At 41.4% G+C, this 13,280-nt stretch overlaps 1 protein-coding gene across 4 annotated transcripts in view; it reads right to left on the reverse strand.

Annotated features, from left to right (window-relative positions):
- Nucleotides 1–527: 527 nt before the first annotated feature.
- The window catches only part of Pid1 (phosphotyrosine interaction domain containing 1), a 219,568-nt gene continuing 206,815 nt past the window's right edge, over nucleotides 528–13,280 (reverse strand). For all 4 annotated transcript variants that reach the window (NM_001379478.1, XM_087567333.1, XM_087567334.1 and 1 more), the window contains 1 exon segment: nucleotides 528–2,754. In NM_001379478.1, the coding sequence (NP_001366407.1) occupies nucleotides 2,278–2,754 (477 nt within the window). In that variant the 3' untranslated portion in view covers nucleotides 528–2,277.

Here is a 13,280-nt window from a genome sequence, read left to right on the forward strand (position 1 = left end):
TAAATTCAAGGACAAGAGTATAAAACAAAAACTGGGGGAACATCAACTCCAGAGGAGTGCCATTTCCATCAGACTTTGGTAATAATCCACACTTGAACGCATCTGTTCAGCAGGCGCCTATACTTTCTCCTTCGAAGTCTTTTTGTTCGTTACTGATTCCGTGAAGGACGTTGCTCCACAGGCAACTTCTTTGCTTTATTAATGTGACCATTCTGAGAGATCACAGCCCAGGGGAGACAATTTTATCCACTCTCCAAAGGAATCTTTCCAGGCTTACCTTTCAGAATTCAGGATGAGTTCTTCCTGTATATGGGCGGGTGCAGGGGCTAAATAGAAATTATTTGTAAAATGATTGGGAACATTCTTCTCTGAAATAAATCCAAAACATTAAGCATGAAGGTCAACACCATTAATAACATTATCCTCTCAATTAAGGGGCATCAAGCTATGAAAAACAAAGTGAAAAAGATTTCCAAACACAAGGAATGTGCTGTGTGATCAATTTAAAATAAAAAAAAATAGATAAATTTTCACTGTTTACCAAGTTTGATTTATTTTACATGTCAAATTTCCATTTCTTTAAAAAAAAGAAGGGAAGTTCATATAAAGTATGAAACACCCTGGCTTTATTAACACAAACATACTTTTATTAAAGAGTGAATGCATTTATCTAAAGAATAGTTTACATATATCATAAAGCAACAAGCATATCTTCAGGAGGTGAGTCCTCATCAATATGACTCCATGCTTACTGTACATGCCTTGAAACTGGACCCACACAGGGGACACACACACACACACACACACACACACACACACACACACACACACATGGGCACACGGGCACACGGGTACACAGACCAAAAATACCAACACCATTGCTGTCTGGATTATATTAGCTCTCACTTAAGGCTTCTAAGGTACCCCGTGGCCCCTGACATCACCAGAAATAAAAACACACCCTTTAAAGGAGCAATATTACTTGAAAGAAAAGTAGATCATTTGCCAGCTTAATGTGTCTATTCACCTTAAATGTGTATATGTTTCCATGACTTTTTATGAGTGGCAAATATCCTGAAAACGAGAGAGGTCGAGTTGCCAATGAGAATTGTTCATCAGAACTGATAGTTCTCTGACTCTAAGATATCACTTTCAGGACAACAAGATCATGTTTCCCTTTAGGTTCCTGGAAAGACATGGGATTTCTAGGCAAACTTGATTTCACTCATTGCCTACTTGAGTTCCTTGTTAAATGATGGGGCAAGACTTCCAGGGCATTGCCACGTCAGAGTTTACGCTTTCCAAGCAGACTCATTCAACAAGACTCATAACCAAGGAAGTTACTATAAATCAGGGCTTGCTAAAGGGAAGCCGCCATAGGCTTTGGCCATTCATTCCCTTCCTTCCTAGGGTTTCTGATGTCTTAGATTCCTTGTTGGTTTGCTGACCGTTTATTTACTTAATTTTTTATTTTCTTCCCTTTTGGAGTCCTGCAATATGTTGAGCCTTCATCCCATGCTGGGAGGCTGGAAGGAGAAAGAACATGGTGGCATGGTGACGGGATAAGGAGGGGAACAGTCATTAGTTGCAAGAATTCTAAGAAAATAGAGGAAGTGAATACAATAGGAGGGTACTACTTGCTATACTCATGTAAATAAAAGCATTATCTTTAACTGCGAATTAACTGCCATCTAGCGTGCTGTTAGTTGTAAAGCTCAATCCAAGCTGTGCTGATTCACGGACTGAGGAGAGTGTCTGCAAACATGCCAAGGGAGAGGAGCAACCAGTCAGCCCACATGGACGTGTCCCTTCCATCCTGCAGCCTCCACACACAGCAGCAACTCCCCACGCCACCTGCCCACCTAGGGATCACAGAGATGCCGCTAACACTCTTGTTGGATTTCATAAGGCAGATCGGAACAGTCCGTCAAACTACAGCCACAGAGTATTTGCCTGAGAATGGTGAAAATAGGCGTGGAGATCTCCCAGCAGGAAGTGTTAGAATAGGAGAGGGAAAAAAAAGCCAGAGGAGAGTCTGGAACCTTCCTCCCCACCTGTACTCCTACTCTCCTAAAGGTCACGGCAGCAGCAGATTTCAATGTCACATAATTAATGATACGTATCTTTAGATTTAGAATCACTCTTCTGAATTTAACAAGCGTGATCAGCCAATAGGTTGGCAGTCTTTTCGTACCAAATTTGAATCATTGCAAATACATTTAGCTTCTGAAACTCCTTGCCCAAATGCTGCCTTCGCTAGAACATCGTAAAGTTCCTTCAGCCATCATCAGATTCCAATTCCTGGGAAGCCTCTTCAGATGAGCTGCTCCTGTGGATCCGCCCATCACTCTTCATACTGTGGAAAGTCTTCTTGAATGCCTCCATCATGGCGTGCGCCAGCTTCTTGGCCTCCAGCTTGCTCTCACATTGTACTGCATGGCAGTCCATCTGGTAAGACAGGTCATCGTTGATCTCTCTATACACCCAGGCAAAGATGTTGGGGCTCACGTTGTGGTCGGCTGTGCAGTAGGCAATGCGAGCCACCTGGAAGGTATCCATGTGCACTGTCGCCTCTCCCTTGTGATCAAGGTGATGAAGCCACACTTGGAATGGCCGGATCTCTAGGAGGGCGTTGGCTGGAAAAACCTCTTCTCGGGCCAGTGTGTGTTTCTTCCAGAGCTCAATGACTGGCTTCTCGGTGCAGCCAGACAAAAACTGCATGCCTGTGGTAGAGACTTTGCCCAGATACGTGACCTGTAGATGGGTGACAGGAAACAGAGCAAGAGGTCAGCATGATGCCCTGAGTTTATTTACTCCGATAGGAAGAGCAACTTGTTGCACACCAAAGGGTATGCCCCCCTGCATGGGTACGCATACTCCTTGACCCTCGGAAGCAGAATTTTTTCCCTTTCTTTCTTCCAGGTTTCCTCCAGGACAAGTTCATACAAACTATAGAGTTGGATATTTTAAAAGTCTAATACTTCAAGAACATCTTCCCTCTTCCACCCCCTGCACCCTCCCCACACTTTTAAAGTGGCTGATGGTGATCTTTCCTTTAATTTGCCATTTCTTTGAAATCATAGGTCACTAGAAGTTTATTTTCAATCATTCAGAAATGCAATCGCCCAAGGAGAGGAGGAAATCAGGAGGCTGCGAGTCTTGCAAAACAAAGCCTTTATTAAGCTTATCTCTTGGCTGGATTCTTTCCCCAAATCCTTCCCCTTCTTGAGTTCCTTTATGCTGCTTGCTTCCAGCTAATACCAAAGACACAAAAAGTGTTCTATCCGAAGTACAGCCTGAAGCAGGATTTTCCTCTTCCGCTGAGAAGTCTTAAAATGCAACAATGCCTATCTGTTTTTTCAGCCTAAATGGTTTTTGAAATGATGGGCATTTGGGTATGTGACTATAACTGAGAGATTAGATAAGACTAGAATACAAGGTTATCAAATATCTAGATAGACACTATTAAAAATAGGAAAAATAATTCTAAAGGATTCAGATACTGTTTTTAAAAAAACAATGCTTGTGGAAGTGCAAAAGGATTCAGCTGGTAAATACACTTGCTACCATGCCTGAAGACTCTAGTTTGATCCCTGGCCCCACACTTTGGAAGGAGAGAACTGACCTCCACTGGTTGTCCTCTGACCACTACACATGTGGCCTTGTTCATAGTCTGCCAGGAAGTATATGCTATTGTTCATCTTCATTGGAATGGGTAGACCTGTTGTTACTGCAGTGCTGCTATTAAAGAAGTTATGAAGGCTCAGGGGTCAATTAAAGAACAATTCAAATCTATGCAGAGTTTGGTTTAAATTTAGACATAGAGCTCTAAACACTATGAATGTGAATCCTAGAGCAGGGTCCACGGAAGGAGAGCAAAAGAGACTAATGGAATTTAGTCACAATGGCTCCAAGTCATTGACTATGATTAGTGGGACCAGAGGATTGCATACAAACTTTTAAAACATGAAAGTGAGGTTCTAGGGCAACCTTTTGTACACTGGTTCTCTCTGAAACAAGAGTTTCCCTTTAAAAGTATAATTTTTCTAGGCCTGGCAATGCAAATCTTCAATTCTGCTACTGAAAAGATTAAGGCATAGTCCTTTCATAGATTTCTGTCTGCAGAAGATGGACCCATGGCCACTAGCATGTGAAAAGATTCTCAACATTGATATCTGTGCCGGCTTCCATCAACTTGATATAAGCTAGAGCCATCTAAGAGGAGGGAACCTCCTTTAAGGAAATGTTCCCATTATATTGACCTGTAGGTAAGCTTGTGGGCATTTTCTTGATTGATAATTTATATGAAAGGTTCCAGACCACTGTGGGCACTCTCACTCTTGGGCAAACTGTCTAGGAGGCTATAAGCAAGCAAACTGAGCAAGACAGGAGGAGTGAGTTAGCCTGTAGCATTTCCGTCTCCAGGTTCCTGTCCTGAGTTCCCACCTTGGCATCTATCAATGGACTGTGACCTGGGCTATTTAAGTCAAAGAAACCCTTTTGTCCTCAAGTCGCTTTTGTCATGGTTTTCTATTATAGCAATTGAAACCTAACTCAGACACTGATTACTTCAGAAATGATAACAATTCTCAGAACTGCAAGGAAATACTATTAATACTATTAGAACTCATTACTATGACTGCTACCAAAACAATAAATGACAATCCCAGGAGATGTTAGCAAGATGAAAAACTGGATACCCCATTGCAAGATTTAAAATAGCACAGAAAAAATGTCTTGGTTAGTTTATTCGTCAGACAGTAAAATACTTTTGCCTACTTGACACAGCCTAAGAGTCATCTCTTCATTGTCAAAATTAGATTGGCCCATAGGCGTGTGTGTGTGTGTGTGTGTGTGTGTGTGTGTGTGTGTGTGTGTGTGTGTGTGTGTGAGTGTGTGTGTGTCTTAATTGGTAATTGATGTAGAGGCTCACTGTGTGGTGAGTCCCAAGTGGGAGGGCGGTCCCAAGTCTATAGAAGAAGGCTGGCTAAGCATTAGCCTGCAGATGAACCATGCAGCATTTCTCTGTGTCTTCTACTTCAAGCTGTTGCTTGAGCCCCTGCCCTGATGCACTTCACTGACAGACTGTGACCTGGAAGTGTGAGGCAAATAAATCGTCTTCTCCCCTAAGTTTCTTTAAGTCAGAGTTTTATCACAGCAGAAAGGAAACAAGGGTGTTTGACCCAGCCTATGTATTTATAAAGGAGGATGGCATAGCCCAAAATTTGGGAGTTTGAAGTCCAAAACTGGGGCAAGGCACTGGGGGGCATTGGTTGGCTTCTGACAAGGGTAACTGAGAGGCACATCTTAGCAGGACATCAACAGAAAGAGAGGTTAGATGCCGAGCAGAAGCAGAGAGAAAAAAAAGTGGGTGGGGACAGCTTGAACTTTTACAGCCTTCTCTCAAGAACTATAAGCAAACTTGCTCAAAAGCATCTCAAGTCTACTAATTCCCACCTTCCTCAAAGTTCTGCTCCGTCTCACAGTGCCAACCTGAGAACTGGCCTTTAATCGTGAACACATTCAACCTATACAAACACTATGGGTAGTTCATCAAAAGATAAAACAGATTTTGATTCACATGACTCTTTTGTCCTTCTCAAAAGAGCAAATTGCTGGGTCTTAATGAGATAACTTGTATGTTCAAGATCAAAGGACCCATTATGCCTACGAGTTGGAGTGTGGAAAGAACCCACATACCCAGCACCATCCAGGCGAATGTGCATTGAGACTGTTAGTGTTCAATAAAATAGGCAGGTCACAAAACAGCTGCATACTATAATTGATAACGTATAGCTATCATAACCACAGAGACAGAAACTAGGTTGGTGGGCCATGGAAGCTTAAGGCACAGGGATGGGCTGATCTTGGCTGGGGGATTCTGAGCTTCTGGTTAAGAATCCTGGGAGAGTTGCGTTGCTCAGTGAAGGTAAGGGGGCTAGAGAATCATGCCTGCGTCAGTAACATTGAAGTACATACTCGAAACTGGCTTACCATGATTGCTTTTTATGTTGTATGTATTTTAATACAAACACACAGACAGACACACACACACACATACACACACAGACACATATACACACAGACACACACAAACACACACACAGACACACACGCACAGACACACAGACACACACACAGACACACACACAGACACACAGACACAGACACACACAGACACACACACACACAGAGACACACACAGACCCCCCCCCCACATACACACCCATAAGGAAACAACTAATTTGGGTGCCTAATGGGAAAGTACAAAGTACATTCATTCTACTTCTTGAAACTAGAAATAATCCAGTTTATATTTGAGAGAAAGATAGTCTGGAGGAAGGGGAATTCTTTTGATATGCTTTCAGCTTTCTCTCATTCATTCATACACACACACACACACACACACACACACACACACACACACACACACACACTTCTTTCTAAAAGTTATACAGAGAATTCCACTGCAAGATAATTAAAAGGTACTTTTTCAAAAAAAAAAAACTTCATTAAAAGCTGTAGTTGATTCATCCAAATAAAAAGCCAGTTCCTAGTAATGAAATTCTGACAGCCAGCCAAGGAAAAAGTGTAAGTCTCCTTATGAATGTTTACTATCTATAAGGTAAAGATCTGTAAGAAAAATAAACTTACTTTGGAAGTATGTTTGGGGAAGAATGGAGCAGAGATTCAAAACTCAAAGGTTTTAATGAGACAATAATAAAAGCTACTTAATAATGCATAGATCTTTAGAAAGGGAATTTTAAAGCACTGGGGTAAAACACGATACATAGATGAAACCCATTCAGCTAAGGTAGTGTCTGCTTTCGCCAGTTACAGAAAAAGAGCCACTAAATAGCCTGTGCTAAAGGTCTCAAGTCATCATTTACATAAGCCCATCACTTGCTATGTCCATAACAAAATCAAACTCCAGGGGAAGAGCAAGGCTCTAAAGGATGTTTGTATAACATGTGACGGTAAAAGCATGTCGTACATCAGATCCACTGACACTCTGTGGACTAGGAGGAGATTTTTAAAAACGGGACCTCACTCTGAAGCTCCAGAGAGCATGGAACTTGTTAAGTAGAGCAGCCTGGCCTTGAAGTCACAGAGATGAGCCTTACTCTACCATCCTCACTACTGGGACTGAAGGTGGGCCGTTACATCTACTTCAAGGTGGGTTATTCTTATTACTAACTCTGTCCAAAGTTCAAAACTTAGATCTTAGATCTAAACAGGAGACAGACCCAGAGTCATTCAGAGAGCAGCACTAGGGACACTCTTTGTCATAAAACTTTAGACGTGTCAGCAACTCTTAGTGATCTGTGAAGCACTGAGCTTAAAAGAGTCTGAATTTCTGTTCAACATTTTTTTTCTATTAGATGAGAGATATCCCCATTTGCAGGTGACGTCCCTCCAAGTGTTCATCATCGCTGTCCTGTTCATCACATCTTAGATGAAATTAGTCTTTCCAAATGATTAACAAGATTCAATTGTCTGGCACTTTTGTAAAAGAATTCTTTTCCAGATCCATATATGCCAAGATGCTTTAAAAATAAAGATGTTATTCTTATTTGGAAGCTCTCACAAATGACAAGAATATGGAATCTAAAAGGGCCGAGCTTACAGAAAGAGAGAGCAGGATAATCAGCTGCGGAGATCTGGGGAGTAGAAGAGTGGAGATCATGGTTAACCTGTCCAAAGTGACTGCCAGACAGAATAGATCAAGTACCCCTCTATACCACTATATAGAGGAGAGATTGCAGCTAGCTGTATTGCATCAGATAACCCAAAATAGCTAAAAGATGGGATTTTGAATATTCTCATCTTGGAAAGGTAATAAATGTTAAATATCTGGAATATTAATACATAGCTTATAGTTGCACAGTGTAGGCATGTACAAGCAATTTTCCTGCACCCTGTGAAGATATATAGCTATAATCTATAAATTTAAGGAATTAAAAAAATAGATTCATTTTCTCAAAGTGCCCAAAACTCAATGACATTGTGCATGCAACCACACACCCTGTGTATACCGGGTCAAGAAGTAGCTAGGTATTGGCAAGCAGATCCCTTAGAGCATGGAGCACTGCCTGTTTGTACATCTGCATCCGTTGAGGCAAAATATCTCTAGCCTAGATACCCTCCGTGGGAGGCTTGCTAGCCTCTCGGCTACAGGACACTGAGAACGTCAGGCTCGATGAGTGTGTGCTACCTCAGGATGTCCCACCACCAACAAGGCTGTGAAACAGTGACAGATACACATGATGAGGGAGAGAGGGAATGGATGAGAGAAGTGAACGTTTCCTTCGTGGATTTGTTCCTTCTAAGACCTGTCCATTATAGGGGCAATCTTCTGGGGCTGCTTAAGTTACAAAAATATTCAAATTTCAAAACAGGTCACTAACTGCCCAAACTGGGACATAGACTTTTCACTCTTGCTTCCTTACTTTTGTGCTTTTGTTAGTTCTTTACTTCCCGGAAGTAATAAATAGACATAAAATGACAAGGGCAGGCTTCAGGCAGAGTAAGAGCTGGCCTCAGTATGTAAACATCAGCATCTTTTCTGTGGTCAGAAAGTCAGGCGTAGGGAAAAAGTGTGTGTGTGTGTGTGTGTGTGTGTGTGTGTGTGTGTGTGTGTGTGTGTAAACAATTCTCTCTAAGAGCAATAAACAGATAGCAGAGAAAGGAAAACCTGCCCCCATGTGTTATTTGCTGTCATAAACTCACACTCCAAATGGTGTGTGCAGTGAGTGTCAGTAAGCTTTATACCATCTCAATTATCCAAGGACATTTGCAGCACAGAACAGTACTCAGGCTGCATGTGCGAGGGACCCACAGCATGTCCACAGTGCTGACAGCATCAGATCCACAGAGCCTTTGTCCTTGGAATCCCTCCTCAAGAATGAGCTGTCCATTCATGAATTCCTGCTCAGCTGTGGCTAAATAAGCCAGGGTTTCTGAGGTCGGTCCTCATTGCCACCAACACCATTTCTCCTAACAGCCAGTCCACATTTCATCCTGCTTAGAACCTGCTCCGTTCTCTCTAGACTGCACGCAATGAGAATGGTGGTGACCTGGACCCTTGACAAGGACACAAGGTGGAAGGGTGATTGGGTTAGAGCTCACACATACTGGCAACTAAGGGCTTTCCAAAGATCAGGAGCTTGGCTTTATAAGCTGGCCATCCATCCAGTGTACTTCTGGTATTCTCAAAAAAAAAATAAATAAAATGAAATAAGATAAAATAAAACAAACTGGCCCATTGAGAACAAAAGCTCTCTAGAAGCTTCTCTTGGGATATGAAAGAGCGCGTTCTTCTTTCATGCTCTGTAGGAAGCTGCCTTTCTCTGGCTGATATAAAATAGCCCAGGAGGTGCAGAAGGTGGAGAAAACGTAGCTGGAGAGCCTCATAGCCTTTGGGCTACAAGACAGAAGATGAGAAAAACAAGAGCCACTGTTAACCCTGGGTCAAAAGCTGCAGTGAGACTCCTTTGCTGTCCTTGATGTCCACTGGCATACTTCAGAGAACTGGAAATGAGAAAACACGGGCACTATTTATGACCGCAGCTTGAATCTTCTCTCGTCTTGCTGGTCAAAGAGAAGCAAATCTCCACTGGACACTGAGGACTGAAGTAGTGGCGTGAGCCAAACATTTTACATCCTAAATGGCAAGATCCGCTCCTGATGAACATGCATCATGTGCTCTCATATGCAAAGGAAGAATTAAAAGGTAACGGTGTTCTTGGTGAAAACCACAGATGTTTGTTTTCTTTACAAAATAATAAGCATGGCAGATTCTAGAACAATGGCAGGTGAAGACAGACAGGAAGTGACTGAAATGAATTCCAGAATGCTAAGACTCAAAAGCAGCAACGGTGATTGGACCGTAGATGGTGACTGTTACTTGGGGCTTCCTTTCTCCATGGTTCTTGGTGAAATGTTTATATAGATTATGACCCTTCATTATGATCCCACATGCAAATTTTATGATTATGCTATTTCTACAGACTAAGGGACTCCTGAGAGATGAAATAATTTGTCCAAGCTAGCTGGGGACCAGGACTTAAGTTTGGACAGTAAGATTCAGGCCCCTTGACACTATCTACTGTAAACAATCAATCCTCTCATTGGGGATCCCTTCAGTTAGGGGTCAGCCTGCCAGCAGGCCCCCAAAGGCCTTGCCTGGTTTAGGTATCAGCCTCCATGGGGTTGAGAAGCCTCCATTCAGTCTTCCTGGATCCCAGAAAAACTCAGCAAAGTAGTAAAAGGAGGGGATTGATCTATGAACTGTTTTTTAATGTTTCAAAAAAAAAGCTTTCAAAAGTGTTCGCTGACAGCATCTTTCCTGTAGCATGAAAAAATATATATCAAATAATAAATTTCGCTTACATGTTGAGGTTTGAGGGGGAAGGAAATAGTTTAAGGTATAGCACATAAGATAGAAAATGTGGACCTATCATTAATCAGAGTAGAAACCACTGATCTAAACAATATTCACAAGGAAGATAGGTCTGATGCCATTTCTTACAAGACTACCACCCCTCGAGGAATCTGCCTAATTAATCAGGATACTGTCTATAACAGTACCAACAATGCTAAAAAACAAACAGTACGTTTTTCTCAAGTGCATATTTTCTGTAGCAGATTTATGGTCAAGCTCAGGTTGAGTAATATTTCAGTAATCTTTCCTGTGGTCACAGATATCAGGAATATTTGAATGCATCAACATTTTCATGAGGTCCATTGACAGAACCTAAAAACACATTTATAGGAACTTTCCTGAGAAATCGATTGTCTTTGTAAAATGTAAATATATACTATAGAGATAGTAAACTAAATAAGACTTTATACCCAGGAATAATTAGGTTCAATAGGTATTTCATTGAAGTTAAAAATAGGACACACATGAATGTGTGTATATATAAACATATACTTATATTTATATATAAAACATGTACATGTGTGTAAAACTTCTGTTTAGCATATATCTCACTATTACATGTTTAACTGACAAATTTGCTTCTTTTATCCATGTTATATTAACTCGTTTCAATAAGGCAGAAAGATGAGATTATTACATCCTGTCTTGCACTTACCAAGCAATCCCAATGTGCAATATTTTTCCTGTCATTTGGATCTTGGCTATGTGAAGCTTGGAAATATTGTCACTGTCATTATCTGAGACGGAAGCAATTTATCTAAAGGGCATTGAAGTATGCTCCCTGAAGACAAAGGCACTTAATAAAAATGATACCACACTGCAGCCCACATTCTCTCGCCAGGTCCCCATCTGGAGAGCTCACCTCAGGATGGTGAGACCCAGGATTGAGCCACCCAGTGGCACAATTTATGTTATGACAAGTCTGTGATTCACTCTTGCTTTCTCAATAGCTGTGTATATTGAGGGTGTGACTGAAGTTCAGAAGCCTGCTGTATACCCCCAAATGGTCACATGAGAACATTCCCTTAATGATAAATCAATACCAAGAAGACCGCTTGAGAAGAACCCTGAGGAGTGTTTTCAGGGAACAGGGACAGTGGTAGGTGAATAATGCCCCCAATTTCAGCCCTTGGAGCATTTTTCAGTCTATTTTCCTTGGTGCACAGCTCATCGGAAGTAGAGCCTAGAAAGCACTAGATGTTTGAAAAGACTGTCAATGTACAACATTGTGTGAGAAGGGACAGATACAGGGCAAGTGTTTACAGGGCCACAGCTCTCCGTAGGTGTTCTATGGAGGTAGACATAAAGGGAAAGGTTAAACAATCCATGGCCATGAGAACTACATGGGAATGGCCATGTCCTACAGAGCAGTAAAGGCAAGTTGAAATGAAAACCTTGACACAAATTTCCACTGGAATCTGCTTTTGTTTTGTTTTACCTTGATCTTTTATTCCTTTTTTTCAAAACAAGGTCTTTTGCTTAAAGGAGAGCCTACTACTGTCATCATCCTAAAGCAATATAATTCCTAAATGCTTATCTTTCTACCCACAGACCAGTAGAGCCCCCATTCCTTCTCAAAGAAGCTTCCTTTTGCAACAGGTAGAGACAGTATATGAAATCCACAGTTGGTCAAAATACAGAGAACAGGGAACCGTGGTGATCCCAACACCTATGGATGTATCTATAATACAACCCTTATACTTACGTCTCATAGAATATCACAGAAGATGGAGTAGAAATGTTGTAAAAAGCACATTTCCCTTGGTCTTTCCATTTTCTATTACCTTCCTGATTTTAATCTTTCAAAGAATTGTCTTTTATTTGGGAAGTATAGTTACCGTTGAGGTGTGGTCTTTTTCTATGTATTCTAATGCTAAATACGGCCCCCCAGAAGAAATCCTCATATACACCAAGTGATATTATTAACCTTGCTCCTTAATTTAAAACTATTGGTTGAATAAAGATGCCCACAGCCTAAAGCTGGGCAGAAGAGAGGTAGGTGAGGTTCTGGTTCCCAGACTTGGGGTCAGAGGTAGGGCCATGAGACGAGAGAAGGGAGAAGGGGGAGAAAAGAGAACACACTATGGGATAAGGGATCATGAGAACTGGCCATGACGGTTGGCCAGTTGGAGCAACAGTAGCCCAGACAGAAGTCATATCTCTGGTTATTGTCAGGGAAGTAGGTATAACAGCATAGAGGGCAGATATCTGCCCCTTTCTAGTGATTTATAGGCTTATTATAAATACCAAGGTTCTGTATCTTTTATCTGCGAACTGAATGATCAAAGATGGGGTAGAAACACCCAATCAAGATTTAATATTTAATACAACAAATAACATCATGCCCACCTTCTTTTCCTCCCTCCAGACCCTCCCATTAAACTCCCCCTCACTCTCTTTCTTGGTGGCAAGAATAGAATGAAGCAGTCACTCTCATTTTTTGATGACTGGATTGCACGCTGGTGTGACACTTTAGAATGGAATTGTTCATGTGTAATTCGCTTCTTCCTTCTGTGTTTGCATTGCCACATCTAGGAATTTACCATAGATATTGCATCCATATAAAAATGCACCACAACTTTATGCATCGTATTACTACTCGTGATTATAAAACACATAAAAACCTACATGCTCATACAAAACAAAGCGGTTCGGTAAGTTACAGGACAGCCCTCTAAGATACTATTACAAAAATAGATTAGATCCACTATAGTATACTATAAAAAGAAGAATTTATTCACAGGGAAGAGCTTATGGGCTATATTGTAATGGGAACCAAAGCAAACTAAAAAGTTACTGCTTTGTACAAGAAGAAGATGAAGTAAGGGCTCATAGT

This window comes from Rattus norvegicus, chromosome 9 (assembly GCF_021556685.1).
Source record: "Rattus norvegicus strain SHRSP/BbbUtx chromosome 9, alternate assembly SHRSP_T2T, whole genome shotgun sequence".
In the NCBI taxonomy this organism is placed as follows: Eukaryota; Metazoa; Chordata; class Mammalia; order Rodentia; family Muridae; genus Rattus; species Rattus norvegicus.